General features: G+C 41.5%; 1 protein-coding gene across 1 annotated transcript in view; it reads right to left on the bottom strand.

Moving 5' to 3' along the window:
* The window catches only part of LOC124596345 (sphingomyelin phosphodiesterase-like), a 183,195-nt gene that overhangs the window by 86,567 nt on the left and 71,149 nt on the right, over positions 1-25,479 (bottom strand). The window contains exon 3 of the mRNA XM_047135447.1: positions 11,545-11,712. Coding sequence (XP_046991403.1) covers positions 11,545-11,712 — 168 coding nt within the window. The remainder of the gene's footprint in view (positions 1-11,544; positions 11,713-25,479) is intronic.

Below are 25,479 nucleotides of genomic sequence, written 5' to 3'. Positions count from 1 at the left end.
TGTAGGGATTGCCATATCCTGCTACTAGTACATATAAGTGTGAGTGCACCAAATGTAGTGTCACCATGTACTTAAATCAACCGCCAACTGTATCAGCACAGGCCAGCCACTAGAGGCCACCTGTAGGAAGTGTGCCCATGGCATGGTCTCTGCCACTCTGTCTATGGTGACTCACACCTACACACACACGGAGCAGGGCTGACTCACACTCACTATGTTATTTTAGCTAGTACCACTAACATCAGTTTTACTCTGAATTGCTTATGTTGCACCATCTATATGATTCTTTTGTCTTTTTATGTGTGAAGTCATGAGAGGCTTATATCCGTTAGTGTTCAGAGGTTTACCAATAAAGGCATATACTTTGTCAGCTTCCATCAACAGACAGGGTACCATTCCACCGGTCTATCCACCCACTTTTCCTCAATATGATGATTCAACTGAGAATTGGGAAGCTTATGAAAAAGACTCTGATAGCAATTTTTTGGCTTTCAGCATGACAGACTTGAATTTGAAAAAAGCCTTATTCCTCTCATGGATTCCACCCAAGGTGTATCAATTATTGTGTCAACTTGATACTTTACAAGAAATGGCAATTTTTACTTTTGGTCACATGTGCAATTTATCGTCCAAGTACCATAACAAACGAATGTCTGTCATAGCAGCATGAATTGAATTCTACTGATGCCACAAGAAACCAAACCAGTCATACAGGGCCTGAGCAGCTGAACTTCACGGGCCTAGCTGTAAGTGTCAATTCATTACTTATGTCCTTAATGACTCTTATGCAGGTTTTATGGTGTGCAGCACAATTATCTGTTTAGCGCTAGACAAAGAAGTGCACCAGAAGGCTTTACTCTGTGAAAAACCCCCATTGGTAGAAGTTTTGCAAATAGCATAATCTTTTGAAATTTCTCAAGCAGCAAGTGGCCAGATTGGAGTGTGGGGCAATGTGGCAGCAGTGTCACAAGATGTGCCCACTAGGATGACAGATAGCTTGCACAGGGAAGTAGCAGTAGTGGTGGTAAACATGTGGGCCCAGCACTGAGCCGACCAAGGCTGGCCCAAGCAGCTGTGACTGCCACAGCACCAGTGTCTGTGTTCTCTGTTTCCACCTTGTCCTTCCAGTTTTGTTCAGCACAAACATTTAGCATGCCCTAAATGCAAACATTTAGCATGCCCTAAGTGCTGGGCTACTTGTAATGCTTGCTAGAAGAAATACCATATTGCATCCATGTATTTTTTGCAGAAGGACCTGGACGTAAACTTTGTGACTCCAATGGTTGTGATTCTCCCAAGTTGTTTATTGAGTTAAGTGTTTTTCACCAGGTGCTCCAGCTACAGGTGCTGCAGTGACTTTATGCATTCTCAAACCTACATCAGTTTAGGATTGCCACCATTGACACCAGTCATGTGCAAGTTTGTCAGTTATAACAAACAGAACATTGCACTGTGGGGAAAATTTACAGCATCTGCCTCTTACAAGGCAGTGGTTCATTCCATTACGTATTTGAGGCTTTTGATGCCAATATTGAGAACTTGTTCAGGATGGACATATTTCAAGCATTTGCATTTTCTGTCACCAATGCAGTTCGCCTTGTGCCCATTCAGGTACCATATTCTCAATTGGAAACACTGTGTGAGGAGTTTTTGGATTTGTTTTTTTGGATGGTATAGGGCATGCTAGGAATTTTTCTGCTCATATTTCCTTGAAATTCACAGCATGGCATCATTTTTGTTGTGTTCATCCTACTCTTGTCACCTTGCTAGATCAAGTGAAAACTTAATTGGACAGAATTTAATCTGCAGGGGTGGTGCAACCTGTTATGACTAGTGAATCGTCATCTCCACTGGTTGTAGTTTGGAGGCCATCAGGGAAACATTGCCTCTGTGGTGACTTCAGTATTACTGTCAATCATGGATATGTATCCTCTCCCGAGTCTATAGCAAGTTCTGGTTGAATACTCATTTTGGTCTCTAACAATACCTGCACCTTCCTTTTGGTGTGGCTAAAGCCCCTGCTATTTTCCAAAGATTTTTAGAGCAACTGACTATGCCTGTCCTGGGTTGCATTAATTATCTGGATAATATTTTTGGCATGGGCTCCTCTACAGCCAATCACTTGTAAACTTTGGGCACTTTGTTTTCTGTCTTACAGTCTGCAGGCTTACAGTTTAACTTCACAAAACCTCAGTTTTTTTAACCTTCTATGGTTTACTTGGAGTTCAAGATCAGGCTTTGGACCCGGGGCACAATTATTTTTCCTTATGGTATCACCTCTCTGTTTTTGACAGTGTTTTGCTGTTGTCTATAGAAGACCTGTCTCCCAGAGAAGCCTCTCCACCAAGGCCATTTCAGAATTTCACACACTAAACTGTTAGCTAGGAGATTTGTTTTTTGGCCAGAGATTGATGATGAAATAGTCCATTTTGTTGCAGTTTGTGAGCAGTGTGTCTGACGACAGGCAGCTCCCAGAGCACTTCTGGCCCCCTGGTCCACTCCATGCCAGCCATGGGAATACATTCATGTGGACTTTGAAACTCCCTTCTTGAATTTCTATTGGCTCTTGGTTGCGGATGCATTTTCTTTGTTTCCTCACATTCTAAAGTGTGCATTGACACTAGTTGAACTCACAGTTTCTACTGGTGACTCACATCCATGTACGCACGGAGCACTGCTGACTCACTCTCACTATGTTCTTCTAGTTTGTACTGCTCACATCAGTTGCTCTGTGTATCACTTATGTTGCACCTTCTGTACGATTCTTTCATCTTGTTATGCCTGGAGTCTTGAGAGGCTTATTTCCTTGTTGTTCAGAGGTTTATGCACAAAGCCACATTTGTGTTATTTGTTTCAGTTTTATGTATTACTTGTTCACTGCAGGGAAAGTATACTGAAACCATTAACACATGCTGAATGCTGCAGTAGAGGGAGATACATTTCCAAATTCATTAAAAGCAAGTAAAGTAAAGCCAGTATTTAAGAAGAGAAACAGAGGTGAATTACAGAACTATAGGCCAATATCACTCATCTCAATTTTGCTAAAATATGTGAAATGATAATACAGAATAGAAGTTTATTAACAAATTTAAAATAATAAATTTATTGCAACATGGTTTCAAAGAAGGAAAATCACTTGACAGGCAACAGAACTCTTGCAGGATCTTCAAGGACCCATCCAAAGTATTTGACTACATAAACCATTCCAGGATAATGGAAGAACTCTATCAGTTTGGAATTTCAAGGACATGCTATGATATAGTCAAATTTTACATTATGAATTGGAAACAGTGCACAGAAATCGGACATACTAGTGGGGGAAACACAATTAATTATAGACCTTAATTAAAAACTGTCAGATATGGTGTACCACAAGGCAGTATGCTTGGGCCAGTACTCTTTATTCTCCATGTAGGTGATTTCCCAGAATACATAAAGAAGAAACTTACAAAATACTTAGTACAAGGCACACTTTTTATAAATCAATCTAAAACACTTTATCTCATGCTCCAAACCAAAGTGAAATGTATAATATAATTATTAAATTAAATAGTGAGGTGGTTAGAAAAGTAAGGAGCACAAAATTTTTGGGAACTATAATAGATAAGCATCTGACATGGAGGGGGGGGGGGCACATAGAGATGCTGTGATAAAAGATAAAGACAGATTTTCCTCATGCACAAAACAGCAAAAACTGTGCATGATAAAGTACTCAGGACAATATACTATGGATCTGGTTACCACATCTGTCCTAAAAATTTCACATATGGTCAAGTGCACAATATTGTTACTTATAAAGAATATTTAAAATTCATAAAAGAGCATTAAGATTTATAGCCATAATACTACCCAGACAAATTTGTAGATAAGCTTTTGCACTCCATAAAATTATGGCAGTGTATTCACTGTACATATATCAGAATATTATGGCAGTGAGAATAAGACAAACACCTCCTAAATAAAGATGTAGATGACCATTTGATACGAGGAAAGGAAAATAATTACACAAGACAGCAAAATCTAAAACTGACAATGAGTGCATGAAGCATTCAATAGATTTTTTAACAAGTTACCAAAGCAATTGAGGAAGTAAAGGAAATAAATTTATTTAAAAGTTGTTTAAAAGTGTGTCTTCAGAGAAATGTATATACAGTATGAGTGAATATTAAATATCAAATTGAATATTAGCTGTTATATTGTAACAGAAGATATGTAATAATAACATATATGCCTGTTGTTGTTGTTGTGGTCTTCAGTCCTGACACTGGTTTGATGCAGTTCTCCATGCTACTCTATCCTGTGCTAGCTTCTTCATCTCCCAGTACCTACTGCAACCTACATCCTTCTGAATCTGCTTAGTGTATTCATCTCTTGGTCTCCCTCTACGATTTTTACCCTCCACGCTGCCCTCCAATGCTAAATTTGTGATCCCTTGATGCCTCAAAACATGTCCTACCAACCGATCCCTTCTTCTAGTCAAGTTGTGCCACAAACTTCTCTTCTCCCCAATCCTATTCAATACCTCCTCATTAGTTACGTGATCTACCCACCTTATCTTCAGCATTCTTCTGTAGCACCACATTTTGATAGCTTCTATTCTCTTCTTGTCCAAACTGGTTATCGTCCATGTTTCACTTCCATACATGGCTACACTCCATACAAATACTTTCAGAAACGACTTCCTGACACTTAAATCTATACCCGATGTTAACAAATTTCTCTTCTTCAGAAACGCTTTCCTTGCCATTGCCAGTCTACATTTTATTTCCTCTCTACTTCGACCATCATCAGTTATTTTACTCCCTAAATAGCAAAACTCCTTTACTACTTTAAGTGTCTCATTTCCTAATCTAATGCCCTCAGCATCACCCGATTTAATTTGACTACATTCCATTATCCTCGTTTTGCTTTTGTTGATGTTCATCTTATATCCTCCTTTCAAGACAGTGTCCATTCCATTCAACTGCTCTTCCAAGTCATTTGCTGTCTCTGACAGAATTACAATGTCATCGGTGAACCTCAAAGTTCTTATTTCTTCTCCATGGATTTTAATACCTACTCCGAATTTTTCTTTTGTTTCCTTTACTGCTTGCTCAATATACAGATTGAATAACATCGGGGAGAGGTTACAACCCTGTCTCACTCCTTTCCCAACCACTGCTTCCCTTTCATGCCCCTCGACTCTTATAACTGCCATCTGGTTTCTGTACAAATTGTAAATAGCCTTTCGCTCCCTGTATTTTACCCCTGCCACCTTCAGAATTTGAAAGAGAGTATTCCAGTTAACGTTGTCAAAAGCCTTCTCTAAGTCTACAAATGCTAGAAACGTAGGTTTGCCTTTTCTTAATCTTTCTTCTAAGATAAGTCGTAAGGTTAGTATTGCCTCACGTGTTCCAACATTTCTACGGAATCCAAACTGATCTTCCCCGAGGTCCGCCTCTACCAGTTTTTCCATTTGTCTGTAAAGAATTCGTGTTAGTATTTTGCAGCTGTGACTTATTAAACTGATAGTTCGGTAATTTTCACATCTGTCAACACCTGCTTTCTTTGGGATTGGAATTATTATATTCTTCTTGAAGTCTGTGGGTATTTCGCCTGTCTCATACATCTTGCTCACCAGATGGTAGAGTTTTGTCATGACTGGCTCTCCCAAGGCCATCAGTAGTTCTAATGGAATGTTGTCTACTCCCGGGGCCTTGTTTCGACTCAGGTCTTTCAGTGCTCTGTCAAACTCTTCACGCAGTATCTTATCTTCCATTTCATCTTCATCTACATCCTCTTCCATTTCCATAATATTGTCCTCAAGTACATCGACCTTGTATAAACCCTCTATATACTCCTTCCACCTTTCTGCTTTCCCTTCTTTGCTTAGAACTGGGTTGCCATCTGAGCTCTTGATATTCATACAAGTGGTTCTCTTCTCTCCAAAGGTCTCTTTAATTTTCCTGTAGGCAGTATCTATCTTACCCCTAGTGAGACAAGCCTCTACATCCTTACATTTGTCCTCTAGCCATCCCTGCTTAGCCATTTTGCACTTCCTGTCGATCTCATTTTTGAGATGTTTGTATTCCTTTTTGCCTGCTTCATTTATTGCATTTTTATATTTTCTCCTTTCATCAATTAAATTCAATATTTCTTCTGTTACCCAAGGATTTCTATTAGCCCTCATCTTTTTACCTACTTGATCCTCTGCTGCCTTCACTACTTCATCCCTCAGAGCTACCCATTCTTCTTCTACTGTATTTCTTTCCCCCATTCCTGTCAATTGTTCCCTTATGCTCTCCCTGAAACTCTCTACTACCTCTGGTTCTTTCAGCTTATCCAGGTCCCATCTCCTTAAATTCCCGCCTTTTTGCAGTTTCTTCAGTTTCAATCTGCAGTTCATAACCAATAGATTGTGGTCAGAATCCACATCTGCCCCTGGAAATGTCTTACAATTTAAAACCTGGTTCCTAAATCTCTGTCTTACCATTATGTAATCTATCTGATACCTTTTAGTACCTCCAGGATTCTTCCAGGTATACAACCTTCTTTCATGATTCTTGAACCAAGTGTTAGCTATGATTAAGTTATGCTCTGTGCAAAATTCTACCAGACGGCTTCCTCTTTCATTTCTTTCCCCAATCCATATTCACCTACTATGTTTCCTTCTCTCCCTTTTCCTACTGACGAATTCCAGTCACCCATGACTATTAAATTTTCATCTCCCTTCACTACCTGAATAACTTCTTTTATCTCCTCACACATTTCATCAATTTCTTCATCATCTGCAGAGCTAGTTGGCATATAAACTTGTACTACTGTAGTAGGCGTGGGCTTTGTGTCTATCTTGGCCACAATAATGCGTTCACTATGCTGTTTGTAGTAGCTAACCTGCACTCCTATTTTTTTATTCAATATTAAACCTACTCCTACATTACCCCTATTTGATTTTGTATTTATAACCCTGTAATCACCTGACCAAAAGTCTTGCTCCTCCTGCCACCAAACTTCACTAATTCCCACTATATCTAACTTTAACCTATCCATTTCCCTTTTTAAATTTTCTAACCTACCTGCCCGATTAAGGGATCTGACATTCCACGCTCCGATCCGTAGAATGCCAGTTTTCTTTCTCCTGATAACGACGTCCTCTTGAGTAGTCCCTACCCGGAGATCCGAATGGGGGACTATTTTACCTCCGGAATATTTTACCCAAGAGGATGCCATCATCATTTAATCATACAGTAAAGCTGCATGTCATCGGGAAAAATTACGGCTGTAGTTTCCCCTTGCTTTCAGCTGTTCGCAGTACCAGCACAGCAAGGCCATTTTGGTTAATGTTACAAGGCCAGATCAGTCAATCGTCCAGACTGTTGCCCCTGCAACTACTGAAAAGGCTGCTGCCCCTCTTCAGGAACCACATGTTTGTCTGGCCTCTCAACAGATACCCCTCCGTTGTGGTTGCACCTACGGTACGGCCATCTGTATCGCTGAGGCACACAAGCCTCCCCACCAACGGCAAGGTCCATGGTTCATGGGGGGGCATGAAAATGCATTACAGAATCACGAAGCAGCCATAAAAGAACTGCAAACTATTGTTCATGAAAATCATGAGACCTTGCAAGCTAAATTTGACTCAGTTGCATCTACCGATTCGGTTACGGAACTTGCAAAAACTCAGGAAAACTTAAAGGACACAGTAGATACATACACTCCTGGGAATTGAAATAAGAACACCATGAATTCATTGTCCCAGGAAGGGGAATCTTTATTGACACATTCCTGGGGTTAGATACATCACATGATCACACTGACAGAACCACAGGCACATAGACACAGGCAACAGAGCATGCACAATGTCGGCACCAGTACAGTGTATATCCACCTTTCGCAGCAATGCAGGCTGCTATTCTCCCATGGAGACGATCGTAGAGATGCTGGATGTAGTCCTGTGGAACGGCTTGCCATGCCGTTTCCACCTGGCGCCTCAGTTGGACCAGCGTTCGTGCTGGACGTGCAGACCACGTGAGACGACGCTTCATCCAGTCCCAAACATGCTCAATGGGGGACAGATCCGGAGATCTTGCTGGCCAGGGTAGTTGACTTACACCTTCTAGAGCACGTTGGGTGGCACGGGATACATGCGGACGTGCATTGTCCTGTTGGAACAGCAAGTTCCCTTGCCGGTCTAGGAATGGTAGAACGATGGGTTCGATGACGGTTTGGATGTACCGTGCACTATTCAGTGTCCCCTCGACGATCACCAGTGGTGTACGGCCAGTGTAGGAGATCGCTCCCCACACCATGATGCCGGGTGTTGGCCCTGTGTGCCTTGGTCGTATGCAGTCCTGATTGTGGCGCTCATCTGCACGGTGCCAAACACGCATACGACCATCATTGGCACCAAGGCAGAAGCGACTCTATTCACGCCCGTCGCGACACCACTGGAGGCGGGCTGCATGATGTTGGGGCGTGAGCGGAAGATGGCCTAACGGTGTGCGGGACCGTAGCCCAGCTTCATGGAGACGGTTGCGAATGGTCCTCGCCGATACCCCAGGAGCAACAGTGTCCCTAATTTGCTGGGAAGTGGCGGTGCGGTCCCCTACGGCACTGCGTAGGATCCTACGGTCTTGGCGTGCATCCGTGCGTCGCTGCGGTCCGGTCCCAGGTCGACGGGCACGTGCACCTTCCGCCGACCACTGGTGACAACATCGATGTACTGTGGAGACCTCACGCCCCACGTGTTGAGCAATTCGGCGGTACGTCCACCCGGCCTCCCGCATGCCCACTATACGCTCTCGCTCAAAGTCCGTCAAGTGCACATACGGTTCACGTCCACGCTGTCGCGGCATGCTACCAGTGTTAAAGACTGCGATGGAGCTCCGTATGCCACGGCAAACTGGCTGACACTGACGGCGGTGGTGCACAAATGCTGCGCAGCTAGCGCCATTCGACGGCCAACACCACGGTTCCTGGTGTGTCCGCTGTGCCGTGCGTGTGATCATTGCTTGTACAGCCCTCTCGCAGTGTCCGGAGCAAGTATGGTGGGTCTGACACACCGGTGTCAATGTGTTCTTTTTTCCATTTCCAGGAGTGTATATGCCTATAAAATGTAATCTTGTTTTTCCCTACATTTTATGCATGTATAAAATTGTATAATGCACCCAACTAGAGTCAAAGAAAAAAATAAATAAATAAATGTTTCTTTCTCTTGCATGAATTTGTATGTAACTGTGTCCTTGCATGCATGTATTATTTTTCTTGCAATAGCTCAATATTTATTCAAGTTTTCCCTATATACTTTATCTGTGTGCTTTATCTTTTGATCTCATGTGTTTGTAATTCATTCATTGAGCCTCCAGCTCCATCTTTCCTGGTTTCCATTCACAATCTTTCATAGCAATGAATAGTCTGTGCTTAAACTGCTTGTCCGATTGAAATTAATCTTGAATTTTCTGTGTTTCTGAAACTTGCTTTGTTCAGAGGTGAACCACGTGTCACTGTGAACAAGTTGAGTGCTCAGCTTTTCCTATTCATTACTTCACCTGCACCACTGAATTTCTCTTAATCTTTTTGAAACGTATGTTGGTTACTTAGTCAATTTTCAACTCTTTATGATAATTAGCATGCTTGCTACCTTTTATAAATTACTCAACCACATGGACTTTGTCTTTTGTTTTTACATTTGAATATTTTTGTATCATTTAGTACGTCCAATATTACCACTGGCTTTATTTATTGTTAACATCACATTAGCTGGTACAGATTTCTTTGTCACAAATGTGTGTGTACAATGATGGTCTAATTTCTTTGTATCTTTAATTTTTTCTATGTGAATCCATTTGTGAGTGTGCTAACCCATCCTTTCCCTTCCTTGAATTTCATGTGTGATTTGACCAAGAGAAGCCTTTTGCCATCTATCAGGTTTCAATTAAATGTTATTTTATGAGTAAATCAGGCACTAGCAAATGTTAATGTTAGGATGTTATTTCTGTATTTTGATGCCAGTTTTCATGGAAACATATGTTTCAATCTAAAATTTTACATCTTGTCTCACCATGTAGTTTTACCAGTTTTCTTGCCTGCCATCCCAAGCATTACTAAAGTGCAAGTCATGATTCAGCAAATGTCTTACGTTTTTTGCTGAAGATTTAAGTGATCTATTTTAAATGCTGCTGAAGGAAGCAATAGTTTCACTGACAATAATGAACATCTTAAAGACATAAGTAAACTAAGACTATACTTCCCCCAAAAGAAGTAGTAATATGCTGTCAGATGTGGGTTTTTATAATGACGCCTAGCTTCTTATTTTAACTTTTCAATGAGATAGTTGGGTAGCTGCACTGATACTTTCTTTCAGTCATTTAATTTATGCCAGCTGATACTAAATTCATATAACATAGTCTGCTGTAAATTGGCTTCACCATTCTGCAAATAGTAATATTTCATTTAGGTTTTGTCACAGCCAGCCACAGACATCACACTCCATCACTTTTAATAGTTGACATGTAAAGTTACAGAAATGTTTTTTTCAAAGAATTAGATCTAACAGTAGCTGAATAGTATAAGAGGAGAAATAGTGGCATTTTCCAAATATACATAAACACATGTTTGCCTCAAATATACATAAACACATGTAAAGTAAATTAGATATAATTTTTATAATTCTCCATGTGGGTAGATTATCACAAGCCATAATGTGTGGTTAGTATACTTTACAGAAGCAACAGGGGCTGCTTCTGACAGTTAATGTGTAACTTGACTTGTCCCACATCCCTAAAGATTCCCATTCATGATGTGATCTATGGAGCACAGTGTGTGAGTGACTGTTAGACTGAGTAGTGACTTGTCTGATAACAGTTGACCTCTGTATTTTGTTTTTGATCTTGTCTTTCTCAATCTTCTGATTTATGGTTCTCATTAATTTTATTTCTAAAGCTTTTCTTAATGGATTCAAAGATTTGGCCCATAACTATAATAAATACTAGTGATGACAAGGCACTTCCTTGTTGAATTCCTTTCTCTATTTTAGAGCACCTAGGTCTTTCGTCTGATATGTGAACAAAGCTTTAACACTGTTAGTATAATATTTTATGGCATTAAAGTCCATAAATTTCATCAAAATAGTGGATCCTCAGTGAAATGAAATGACTCAAAATATTTATTATCCTGTGGGTATGTATATCTGTGGTCAAATGATTCTCTGGATGATGCTAACAACTGCAATTGCCGAGATTCGGCTAACTCATCTGTTTACACTGAAACTACATTTTGACATTTACAGTAAATATATGCCACTTAGCACCGCTTGTATATACTCTACCACTATATCCTGCACTACTTCAACATTATTTACTTCCTTGCCAATTCCTTCTTTGCCTTGTTTGTTAGGACAGTTTCATGAAATACTAACTTGCAATTAATGTCATTCTGTTTGCCACAAACTTACTAACAATAATTTGTAGGATAAATTGTATATGTTTCTGATGGTTTGTCCATGGATGTGTGATTTTCACAAGAGATAATATATCTGCAATATTTCTAAAATGTTTGTATACTTACAATATTGCCCTCAATGAGGCCACTGCAGACCTCCTCAGTCTGTATGTTGAGTGTGACACAAGCATCCAAGACTAAAGCTTGTAATTCATCTTTAGATTTCCCATTCTTGTAATACGCCAATACTGCATTCAAAACCACATCGCAGAGGACACAAGTGGTCAACTGGTCCTGTAAATCAGAGTATAGCAAGAATAACAAGCAGTGTTTTATTTATTACAGCAATTACTGAGCTTGCCTCTACTATTACACTTCTATCCATGGAAAACAACAACATACATTAATTTTTTGAAATTTATTACTGGATATCTTCTGCAACTCAAATATTTTCAAGTGTATGTGAGAGCTCATACTGTAAATGCACTTTTCTGTTTTTTATATTGAGTAAAATTATGTCCACTGTATTTATGTTTTGTGGTAATTCATAATGTTGCAAGTGCTCTCAGCCAAGCCATATGATTTCAGCTCACACCATATTGAAAACTGTGCCACTATTTGGTATTTGTGGCATCCTGTGTGAATGGTAACTCACAGTACCATTATGGTATGCCCTGAACTGTTGCCACCTTAGATGCACGTGTGATTGTGGCTTAACTGCATAACAAAACAACAGCACCCCAAATGAAATGAACAAATATTTCACAGGCCTATTTAATAAATGCAATTCTGATTAATAATAGTTTGAATAGTAACAAGAAACAGAATTTAATTAACTGCACTTTTTTTTATAATTTTGCGTAATTTTGTTTGGCGGTGTGCTATTTTTGAATTTAAATTGCTGCGTAAATCTCTACTGTTATGGCACAAGTTTGTATATGTAAAAGCAAACTATCTTTTATATTCTATTGCTTGACTATCTTCTTGGTGTGCTTCTAAGCACTGAATATTGCACTTGTAGGATATAACCGAGCATTAATCATGATATAGATTCAATGTTGATGCAGATGGATGATGTTAAAGGTAGACATCAGTGGTGAAATGTTAGCAGTTTCTAGGATTGGGAATGTAGTCTGTTAGTAAAAGTAAGAAGTATGAGTACAGATTTGCTCCCAAAACTATATATGCCCAGGCAATAGAGAGGTTGGCCGAACCCATACTCGTTTTCCATGGTCATGCAGTTGGTAGAAAATGGTAAGCAACTGAAGGCAGATCTTCTGGAAAAATTTGAGAAAAGTAACAAGCAAAGAAAGGGAGACTGTAGTTGCTTATAGGAAAATAGTAAGCAATTAAGTGAAGATCTTACTCGAGAACGTGGTGGAAACAGAAGGAAAACATAACAGAAAGCTTTACCGCAAAAGCTGACCAAAACAATGAATTGGTGGCAGCAAATGACTGGCATCTGAGCAGAGAATGTAAACAAAGAACAGATGTGATCAGTGCCCAGCTAGGGGAGCAAATTGAAAGATGGACACAACAATGTAAAGAGATCAAAATTGACATTAGTGACATAGAAGAAGTGTTGTTGTTGTGGTCTTCAGTCCTGAGACTGGTTTGATGCAGCTCTCCATGCTACCCTATCCTGTGGAAGCTTCTTCATCTCCCAGTACTTACTGCAACTTGCATCCTTCTGAATCTGCTTGGTGTATTCATCTCTTGGTCTCCCTCTATGATTTTTACCCTCCATGCTGCCGTCCAACGCTAAATTTGTGATCCCTTGATGCCTCAGAACATGTCCTACCAACCGGTCCCTTCTTCTAGTCAAGTTGTGCCACAAACTCCTCTTCTCCCCAATTCTGTTCAATACCTCCTCATTAGTTATGTGATCTAGCCATCTAATCTTCAGTATTCTTCTGTAGCACCACATTTCAAAAGCTTCTATTCTCTTCTTGTCCAAACTATTTATCGTCCATGTTTCACTTCCATACATGGCTACACTCCATACAAATACTTTCAGAAATGACCTCCTGACACTTAAATCTATACTCGATGTTAACAAATTTCTCTTCTTCAGAAACGTTTTCCTTGCCATTGCCAGTCTACATTTTATATCCTCTCTACTTCGACCATCATCAGTTATTTTGCTCCCCAAATAGCAAAACTCGTTTACTACTTTAAGTATGTCATTTCCTAATCTAATTCCCTCAGCATCACCCGTCTTAATTCGACTACATTCCATTATCCTCGTTTTGCTTTTGTTGATGTTCATCTTATTTCCTCCTTTCGAGACACTGTCGATTCCGTTCAACTGCTCTTCCAAGTCCTTTGCTGTCTCTGACAGAATTACAATATCATCGGTGAACCTCAAAGTTTTTATTTCTTCTCCATGGATTTTAATACCTACTCCGAATTTTTCTTTTGTTTCCTTTACTGCTTGCTCAATATACAGACTGAATAACATCGGGGAGAGGCTACAACCCTGTCTCACTCCCTTCCCAACCACAGCTTCGCTTTCATGCCCCTCGACTCCTAGAACTGCCATCTGGTTTCTGTACAAATTGTAAATAACCTTTCGCTCCCTGTATTTTTCCCTGCCACCTTTAGAATTTGAAAGAGAGTATTCCAGTCAACATTGTCAAAAGTTTTCTCTAAGTCTACAAATGCTAGAAACGTAGGTTTGCCTTTTCTTAATCTTTCTTCTAAGATAAGTCATAAGGTCAATATTGCCTCATGTATTCCAATATTTCTACTGAATCCAAACTGATCTTCTCCGAGGTTGGCTTCTACCACTTTTTCCATTCATCTGTAAACAAGTCGTGCTGGTATTTTGCAGCTGTGACTTATTAAACTGATAGTTTGGTCATTTTCACATCTGTCAACACCTGCTTTCTTTGGGATTGGAATTATTATATTCTTCTTGAAGTCTGAGGGTATTTCGCCTGTCTCATACATCTTGCTCACCATATGGTAGAGTTTTGTCAGGACTGGCTCTCCCAAGGCCGTCAGTAGTTCTAATGGAATGTTGTCTACTCCCGGGGCCTTGTTTCAACTCAGGTCTGTCAGTGCTCTGTCAAAGTCTTCACGTAGTATCGTATCTCCCCTTTCATCTTCATCTACATCCTCTTCCATTTCCATAATATTGCCCTCAAGTACATCATCCTTGTATAGACCCTCTATATACTCCTTCCACCTTTCTGCTTTCCCTTCTTTGCTTAGAACTGAGTTTCCATCTGAGCTCTTGATATTCATACAAGTGGTTCTCTTCTGTCTCAGATAAGAACTGATTTTATCAGATAAACCTGTTTTATGCTTTCAACAATACTGTATTATAAAAGGATAGCCTGCTACTTACCACATAGAGGAGGCTGTGAGTTGCAGACAGCTACAACCAAATGACTATAAAATATTTAAGCTTTTGGCCAAAAAGCCTTTTTCACATCCAGACAAGCACAACTCACGTGTACATGGCCATTTTCTCTGGCCTGTGAAGAGGCTGCAGGGTGCAACTTGGTCTGACGTGAGCAGCAGTCTGAGGTTGGTGGTGGGGTTGAGGAGGTGGCGTGGGGTGGAGATGGGAAGGGATTGCAGGGAAGGGATGGGGTAAGGTGATGTGCTGCCTGTGAGAGCATGCAGGGATGTGGTGGGGACTGGATAGTGCTGCTAGCAGCTGTGGCTGCTGTGTAAGAGCACATGAGTAAGTGAACACCCATAATTTTGACACCTTGTGGATTTACTGGTTATTTTTTTGTGAATGCTGTTAAATGTAATATAGATGCAGTAATCTGAAATACACTGCACTTAAATTTACTGTGCTGTTCCACTTTGCTACCCCTCTAGACTCCATGAAACGGGGTATCATGGACCCGAACACACTGTCAGTTGTGCACGTTTTAAGGAGCTTCTGCTCATGCATGGCTGGGGTGATGTAATTGCCTTATGGGTCAAATACATGCAGATCAGATAAGCAATGTGCATGAGTTGTGGCGTGCACAGCTAGGTGTTACCACTCAACTACAAGTCTACACAGTGCCACTACATGGCAGCACACTCCACTCATTTGGCAGCTGGGGTGAATCCCGTTAGATGGTAGCACACTCATCAGATATGCCAATTCACTTGACATATAGTAAAATTAAATTGGACGTCAAAATATGTTATAGTTATACTGACAGAAAAATCTATTTTGTGGGCTTCTGAGCGAGTTATAGTATATTAAGTTTGGGATTTTATCAGACAGGAATCCTTTTTTATTCCTAACAGGAGAGTGCTCCAGTATAGTTGTTTTCATTTACCTGTAGCCAGGTGACTGTGTTGGTAGGCATTAAGGCATTACTATCTGAGTTTAATCATTTCCATAAACAGCAGTTTGTGTTGTAGTTGACCGGGTACTGTGTGGTCTACAGAACGGACAGAAAACAGTGAATTGGCTTTCGTGTGTAGTTTCAAGATGAGCTCTGCTGAATCGGTTTTAGGAGATAACAGAAAACTAAATTACCAGGAAAACTTAGCTTCAAAGGAACTAGGGAGCCCTCCGACAATATTTGTTGATTGAGAATGTTACCAAATATAAGTGAAAATTTAAAAAAGAAGTGTACAATAAGCATAAGTGGTCCTGTGGGTGCAACATAAGACAGGCACTGTATTGTTTCCCATATCGATTTTCAGTCTGGAAATTGATTCGTGGACTAATACAGTCATAGGGATCTTGTACATTTGTCCAAACAAATAAAAAAACACAAAAATGCAAACACAGGACTCTCAGTGCTTGGTAAAGTGAACATCAGTACTCAGCTCGACAGTGTATACAGAGAACCAGTCAGGAAACATAACAAGCAAGTGGACAGGAATAGACAAATCCTCTCCACTTTAATAGACTGCATAAAATTTTGTGGGTTGTTTGAGTTAGCTTTACCTGGTGACAATGAGTGGGAAGATTCAGAAAACCCAGGAGTATTTCATGGGCTTATAAATTTACTAAGTGCTATTGACAGCTCAGTGGAGGAACACTTAGAAATTGCAACTGTGTTTAAAGGTACATCTAAAACTACTCAAAATGAACTTCTGGATTGTATGCTCTTTACCATGCAACAATTGATGACTGTGTATAGATTTGAACTTCATGGCACTGTCGTGGAGAGATTATGGGGCTTCATTAGCCCTTATACACAGGATTCTGAGACATTATTTAAGGCAATTAATTCTCAATCCCAAAAACATGCAAATGGAAAGAAGGAAAAAGTGATCACACAATACTATGATGGTCTTACTGTTATGAGTGGAGGCATTAATGGTGTTCAGGCAAGGATTAAGCACATGTATCGTAGGGCTTATTATGTTCACTGCTATGCTCATCAATTCTATAAACAATCTATAAACAAATCTGTTAGAATATTTTCTCTAATGTCTCCGGCTTTCCAGTTTTTTTCTTCTAGTCATCACACAGAACAAGTGTGCTAGACAGAGTTGTGCAGACTAGACTACCATGGTTAGCAGCTATAAGATAGGTGTTTAACTGTCATACAATCAACCCACAGATAAAGAGGACAAGGAAAGTCTCATCAAGTGTTTAAAAGAAATCATCCTCTCTGATTATGCAGATGAAAAAACCACATGAGAAATTTATGGTCTCCTCTCCAGTATGAATGACCTTGAGTTCTTATTTTGGCTAGAAATTTTCCATTGGATCATGCCAAATGCAGACATACTCTCCAGAAGCTACAACATTGGCATCTTGAAGCAAAAACCGTTAGACAATATTTATTGGCATTTGAAGATACAATTACAGAAATAAGAAATACTGCCATTTCATTATCTTGTGAAGAACAAATTCAAAAGAAAATAAAATAAGAAAATAAAGTAGCAGGTGCAAAGAAAGTTTGTGATGCCATAATAAGCCATATGAATGAAAGATTTTCATTCACAAATCACCCTGTGGCATCAAAATTGTTAGATGTGAGTTCATTTTCTCTACTTTCAACAGGTTCTCCTGAGAGAGAACTTGACATTACTGTTGAAAAGTACCCATGGTTATTGAAGTTGCAACTGAGAACAGAGATACAGGAACTCTACAGCAGAAAAGACTTTCAATGTGCAAGTGTTGCCGTTGCAATGCTGCAGCTTCTACTAGACAACAACTTGGATCTAGACACATTTCCCCAGTTATGTGAACTAATGAGGTTAATTACAAGAAGTACTCTTACAATAGTTGAACCTAGCATTATTTCTCAACAATGAAAGGATAAAAACCTTTCTTAAAAACATAATGACAGAGAACAGGTTTTTGGCATCAGCAATGCTTGCAATTGGAAAAAGAATCCAGAACCTAAGCAGACTGAAACATAGTCATGAACCTTTCCTCCAAAAGCCTCAGTACCACAGAAATACAGCCCTTTCCAAAAGCCTTATCTTCTCCCCTGCTCCCAAATTCAACCACCCTGGAATTGTCGATGACCCAGTACTTGCAGTGGAAATACTTTTTCACCACCAACCCTACCAATCAGTCTAAACCAAATCTAATATTAAATTGTGTGTGACTCAGTTTGCTCCTACATCCAACTGTGATTGATCCTCACTGCTCCCAAATCATCCCCTATTAATTTTCCAGAATTTCATAACATCAAACCTTGCCTCACCATCATTCTCCAAATCCCTCAACATAGAAACAACCTTACATCCACAGAATGAACTGCAGTCTACCATCTAAAAACTAATCCTGACCTTATAATCCCATCTCCATACAAGAGCTCTACCACTGCAGTTTTGAAATGCAGGGAATGCCTGGTGGAAGAACTCCACCAGCTGGAAGTTTAATCCACCTACAAATCCTGAAACATTGATCCCATCCCAGAAATACAACAGAATCTCCAGTCTCCTCAGGTTCTTAGGCCCTTTCAAGAACCTCGCCCCTGAATCTATCTCTCTCCTTATCCCTACCATTCCCCATACCTCTACCTTGTAGATGCTTCCTGAAGTCCATAAACCCAACCACTCAGGATGCCCCATTGTGGGCAGTTACTGTACGCCCACTGAGAGAATCTCTGCTTCTGAAGATCTACACCATTTGCCTGTTACATGTAACCAACCATTATATATAACAGACACTAACCATTTCCTACACTGACGCTCTGCAGTTCCTGTTCCTTTATCATCCGGTAGCCAGTTCAGCATTGTCGATGCCACATCCCTCAATACCCATACCTTGCTACTGTTGAATACTACCTTTCCCAATGCCTGAGTGATTCCAAATCTACAAAATCCTTCAGGGTCACCATGGCCAGCCGTATCCGCACCCAGAATTATTTCTCCTAGAAACAAGTCCATGGTACAACAATGGACACCACATGGCATCAACATACACCAATCCATTTTTGAGCCATCTTGAGGAATCCTTCCTAATCACCCAGAATCCCAAGCCCCTCACCTGTGCCGCACAGGTTAGCTGCGCGGTCTAGGCACCTTGCCATGGTTCATGTGGCTCCCCCTGTTGGAGGTTCGAGTCCTCCCTCGGCTATGGGGGTGTGTGTTGCCTTTAACGTAAGTTAGTTTAAGTTAAATTAAGTAGTGTCTAAGCCTAGGGACTGATGACTTCAGCAGTTTGATCCCATAGGATCATAACACAAATTTCCAATTTTTTCCCCTCACCCAGTTCAGATTCCGTCATCTGGACCACGGGTGAGGACATATTAACCACATTTCTCCAGAATCTCAACACCATGTCACCCATTCACTTCAACTGGTCCTCCTCAACTTAACAAGTGACGTTCCTTGATGCCAACCCCTGCCTCAAGGATGACTAACTCTGTATCTCCATTCACATCAAACCTACCACCTCCACTTCAAAAGCTTCCACCCATTCCAGTTCCTTCTATACAGCTTAGCAAACTGTGTTCATCTCACCTGTAGAGATGAGCAGCCCCTCTACAAATATATTAAGGGTCTCGCTGAGGCCTTCATAAATTGAAACTGTCCTCCCAACCTTGTTCAAAAACTGTTGTCCCATGCCTTGTCTCTCCAACAACCTACTACATTATACATACCTTCAGTTCAGTCACAAGGGAACACTTCTCTCATGACCCACTGCTACCTAGGGCTGGAACAACTGAATCACATTCCTTGCCAGTAGTTTGACTACCTCTCTTCATGCACTGAGATAAGGAATATCCTACCTCTCCCAGGTACTGTGTGGTCTACAGTACGGTATTCTGCTGCCCAGTTAACCTATACAATATACACAGACAGAAAAAAAAGATCGCAACACTGAGAAGGAATTGTGTGACATAAAGGAAAGCTGGTATATGTGTTCCTGCATCTGAAAGATGATGTCTACTCAAATTTTGCATCAGTCTCATAAGAGTGGTACTAGAAGTGCCACTATGAGGATGTAGTTCAGGTTTGGTTTAAATACACACTGTAATGGTCTTGAGTGTTAGTTACCTTTGAGATTGGATATGGTGAGGTGATATGAGTCAAGAATGCCTTCAAGTCGACAAAGGCACCATTATCAGCACATCACTGTGTTTGAATGAGGTCATGTAATATGACAGCAAGAAGCTTGATGTTCCTTCCGTGATACTGCAGAAATATGTGGCAAGCATGAAGCCATTGTACATGACTGCTGGCAGTGGTGGTCGCAAGAATGTACAGTCACATGAAGAATGGGCTCCAGATGGCCGTGTGGCACTATGAAGAGGGAAGATCATTGTTTTTGGCTTATGGCTCTGGCTCATCATAATGCATCTGCAGCAGCAATTTCAGCAGCAGTTTGTGCCACGGTGACACAACAAACGGTTACACATGGGTTACCGTATTTACTCGAATCTAAGCCGCACTTTTTTTCCCGTTTTTGTAATCCAAAAAACCGCCTGCGGCTTAGAATCGAGTGCAAAGTAAGCGGAAGTTCTGAAAAATGCTGGTAGGTGCTGGTAGGCGCCGTCGAATATATGTAGCGCTACACAGGCAAAAAAAGGTGTAAGACGAGCTTTTTTCTCCGCCCCGAGTTTTGACCACTGCATTTTCATACATTATCCAATGAAGTAAATACAAATTCCGTGTTGTTCATCTTCGAATGTAGCAGCATTTCAATGTATTACGAAAATCCGACTGGCATGACTATTTGGGATGTTTGTCAATATGGCCAACTCTACATTCTGAATTTTTTCCTACCTGTGAGAAGAGATGGTAGCTAATAGGATCTTTTATGAATTGCGAATCACATGCAGCATTCTCTTCAACGTAAGAATAATACGAATATAAACATTTTGTCATGTATTCTTTCGTGTTTGCTGGTATCTCATTTAAATCCTGTCTGCGTAATAACCTAAGAAACTAGTGTGAGACAGCAGCAAATGCGGAAGAATATACAATCATGTCATGTTTATATTCGTATTATTCTTATGCCTAATAGTGATACAATCAGAAATGAAGCACGGCAATTGACTACATTTTTAAATCTAAGATGACTCTAATTTCCATGCAGAATGTAATGTACAAAAGAGGTGTCTGCAAAGATTTTCAAACGGAGAAAATTTTTAGCTAAGCTCTCGTTCAGAACATCTATCATACGCAGTCTATCATTTGGTTCTTATTGATCATTATCAAAGAAAGCAGCAGTGTAAGTAACAACAAATAGCAGTCTCTTGTCATTGTTTCACTAATGAGACAATTCCTCTCTTTTTATTTTATTGTAAGCGGCGGTAGCGCGCACAAAAGCAAGCCATGCCGCGAGCGGTGACAGGTCGTAAGCACTTATCAGAATGCGGCAAACAATGCATGACACAGTACAATAATGCATTTTCAGCCTAGAGTGACGTAAACGCCTATAACAAAGAGAACAGCACTTATCAGATCAAAGAAAAATAAGCAACCGATTCAAACCAGACGAAGCACGCCTGACGCATAGCAATGGCTACCTGGTAAAGCTTAGCTGCTAAGCTTCCGACCCAAACCAAACTACTGTAGCTGTATCGTCATTTATTCTACCTAAATTGTGTCTCATATTACAATAGACCAACTGTGTTTCAATCTGGAGGTGCGGCCTAAAACTTTTCTCTCCCCTTGAATTTAGAGTCTCAAATTTCAGGTGCGGCTTAGATTCGGGAAAATTTTTTTTCCTTGATTTCGAGTCTCATTTTTCAGGTGTGGCTTAGATTCGAGTGTGGCTTAGATTTGAGTAAATACGGTACTTCAAGGGCAGCTCCAAGCCAGACAACCTGTAGTACACATTCCACTGACCCCAAACCACCACCATTTGTGACTTCAGTGGTGTCAAATGAGAGCTCATTAGAGGACAGGCTGGCAGTGTGTTGTGTTTTCTGATGAAAGCTGATTCTGCCTCAGTGCCAGTGATGGCCATATGTTAGTTAGGAGGAGGCCAGTTGAGGGCTTGCAACCAGCCTGCCTATTTGCTAGACACACTGGACCTACACCTGGAGTTATGGTCTGTGGCTTGATTTTATATGACAGCAGGAGCAATCTCGTGGTACCCCATACACCCTGACTGCAAATTTGTACATCAGTCTGGTGATTTGACCTGTTGTGCAGTCATTCATGAACAGCATTCCGGGGGGTGTTTTCCAACAGGATGATGCTCACCCTCATACTGCTGTTGTAACCCAATATGATCTACAGAGTGAAAACGTGTTACTTTGGCCTGCTCAATCACCAGGTCTGTCTTCAATCAAGCAGCACATGTGGAACATCATCAGGTGACAACTCTAGCATCATCCATTAATTGCAGCCATTGTACTGACTGACCAAGTGCAAAAGGCTTGGAACTCCATCCCACAAACTGTCATCTGGCACCTTTACAACACAATGTATGCATGTTTGCATGCTTGCATTCAACTTTCTGGTGGCTACTCCAATCACTAGTGTACCAGCATTTCACAATTGCTGTGTTTTATCTTGTGCTTGGATTAACCTGTAACCCTGCCATGTTAAATACGTTACCTAAACAAATGTAGTCCCAAAATTTCATTACTCTACATTAATTATTTTTTGGTGGCACATATGTTTTCCGTCAGTGTGCATGTCCATCCTTAGTCCACCTTTGCTCCCAACCCTTTGCCTCATGGCTCATATCCCTGCAATATACTTACAAGGGGAGGCCACGGCATTGGGATCACAGATTTACTTCAATATTTGTCACCTTTAGTAGACCATTAAAACAACATAAAATGCAAATAGTAAGGTGTATCACTCTGGCAATTCCGAGAAAATCACAAGAGAAGTTTTACGGGCCTATTGTGTAACTGGTTATCAGGGCATAGATTCTGAGTGCTGCAGTTCATGGTAGTCAAGTGGTTATTGTTTAAGCTTTGTAAGACAAATGCGGCTGGAGTGACAGTTTGACTCTCATTCAAACTTAACACGTAATCTATAATTTTCATCACTGGTCATATTATTTAATTTACATCACATTTGAGAGGTAATAAAATGAAAAAGTCACATGTATTTCCAGGAAGTATTTGCACAAAGTTTCAGTTTACGTTTTCCATGTCTGCAGCATGTGATGTTGGGAGCACATCCAATGAGTAATTGTGCATTACTCTTGTGGTCTGTTTCATCAAGACTTACTGTATTACTGATTGTGAATAATGTCATTCACTTCATTGTTTATTGAGGTTTGACTTGGGCTTCCCAAGCCTGACCCTCATCCTTGAAAATTTAATTACAAACGGTAAACAGTCAAATAACATATGAAATCCACCACAACTTCATGAAAATGAAGATGTTTTTTTTTTCATTATATTACCTCTTGAATGTCATATAAATTAAATAATGTGACCATTGAGAAAAAAAAAATAGATTAAAAAATAAGTGTTTGTGGAATTCAAATCCTCACCTCATCCACAACCCTCTTCCACTGTGCTTGCACTAATCTCTTGACCACAATGACTTCTTATCACTAGCATGTTTGTACAGATACATCAGTTACATAATACACTCCTGGAAATGGAAAAAAGAACACATTGACACCGGTGTGTCAGACCCACCATACTTGCTCCGGACACTGCGAGAGGGCTGTACAAGCAATGATCACACGCACGGCACAGCGGACACACCAGGAACCGCGGTGTTGGCCGTCGAATGGCGCTAGCTGCGCAGCATTTGTGCACCGCCGCCATCAGTGTCAGCCAGTTTGCCGTGGCATATGGAGCTCCATCGCAGTCTTTAACACTGGTAGCATGCCGCGACAGCGTGGACGTGAACCGTATGTGCAGTTGACGGACTTTGAGCGAGGGCGTATAGTGGGCATGCGGGAGGCCGGGTGGACGTACCGCCGAATTGCTCAACACGTGGGGCGTGAGGGCTCCACAGTACATCGATGTTGTCGCCAGTGGTCGGCGGACGGTGCATGTGCCCGTCGACCTGGGACCGGACCGCAGCGACGCACGGATGCACGCCAAGACCGTAGGATCCTACGCAGTGCCGTAGGGGACCGCACCGCCACTTCCCAGCAAATTAGGGACACTGTTGCTCCTGGGGTATCGGCGAGGACCATTCGCAACCGTCTCCATGAAGCTGGGCTACGGTCCCGCACACCGTTAGGCCGTCTTCCGCTCACGCCCCAACATCGTGCAGCCCGCCTCCAGTGGTGTCGCGACAGGCGTGAATGGAAGGACGAATGGAGACGTGTCGTCTTCAGCGATGAGAGTCGCTTCTGCCTTGGTGCCAATGATGGTCGTATGCGTGTTTGGCGCCGTGCAGGTGAGCGCCACAATCAGGACTGCATACGACCGAGGCACACAGGGCCAACACGCGGCATCATGGTGTGGGGAGCGATCTCCTACACTGGCCGTACACCACTGGTGATCGTCGAGGGGACACTGAATAGTGCACGGTACATCCAAACCATCATCGAACCCATCGTTCTACCATTCCTAGACTGGCAAGGGAACTTGCTGTTCCAACAGGACAAATCACGTCCGCATGTATCCCGTGCCACCCAACGTGCTCTAGAAGGTGTAAGTCAACTACCCTGGCCAGCAAGATCTCCAGATCTGTCCCCCATTGAGCATGTTTGGGACTGGATGAAGCGTCGTCTCACGCGGTCTGCACGTCCAGCACGAACGCTGGTCCAACTGAGGCGCCAGGTGGAAATGGCATGGCAAGCCGTTCCACAGGACTACATCCAGCATCTCTACGATCGTCTGCATGGGAGAATAGCAGCCTGCATTGCTGCGAAAGGTGGATATACACTGTACTAGTGCCGACATTGTGCATGCTCTGTTGCCTGTGTCTATGTGCCTGTGGTTCTGTCAGTGTGATCATGTGATGTATCTGACCCCAGGAATGTGTCAATAAAGTTTCCCCTTCCTGGGACAATGAATTCACGGTGTTCTTATTTCAATTTCCAGGAGTGTAGATGTGTAAAACTACTCTTGCAATTTTCTCAGAACTGCCAGAATAGTGCACCTTACTACCCGCAGATTATGTTGTTTTAATGGCTTACTAAATATTTACAAAATTCGAAGTAAATCCCTGATCCCAAATCCCAATGTTGTGGCCTCCCCTTGTTAGATGCAAAACCTGTTCCACACATATCCCTACCATCAACTACTGCTGTCCTTTCAGAGGCATCTCCTCCCCCATCAGAGGGGGGGGGGGGTACCTGTAAAAGCAGTAATGTAAGCTACAAACAAAGCTGGAACCACTGTGCTGCTGTGCTGCTTTCTACATCTGCACATCAACTAAAAAGCTGTCTGTCCTCATAAATGACCACTCCCAAGCTGTGGCTAAGAGACTGCTGGACTACTGAGTTACTGAACATGCTGCTGAACACAATGTGCTTGACTTCAATGACTGCTTCACTGCCTGCACCACAAGCATCCTCCCTACTAACAACAGCTAATATGAAATGTGGAGATGAGAAGTCTCCCTATAACATAGCTTCCCTTCCATGACCCTTCTGGTCTCAACCTTTGCTAGTCCCAGTCACCATGACACTGCATGGCCTCAAAGGCAGTGCAACACTTACAGCTGCCCTTACCCTTCTATCCCCCTCTCCCCCCCCCCCTTTCCCCCTCCATCTGCTATGCTTCCTCCTTACCCCTCACCACT

The sequence above is a fragment of the Schistocerca americana genome, chromosome 2 (genome assembly GCF_021461395.2).
Source record: "Schistocerca americana isolate TAMUIC-IGC-003095 chromosome 2, iqSchAmer2.1, whole genome shotgun sequence".
In the NCBI taxonomy this organism is placed as follows: Eukaryota; Metazoa; Arthropoda; class Insecta; order Orthoptera; family Acrididae; genus Schistocerca; species Schistocerca americana.
This window is presented reverse-complemented; position numbering and strand designations above follow the sequence as displayed.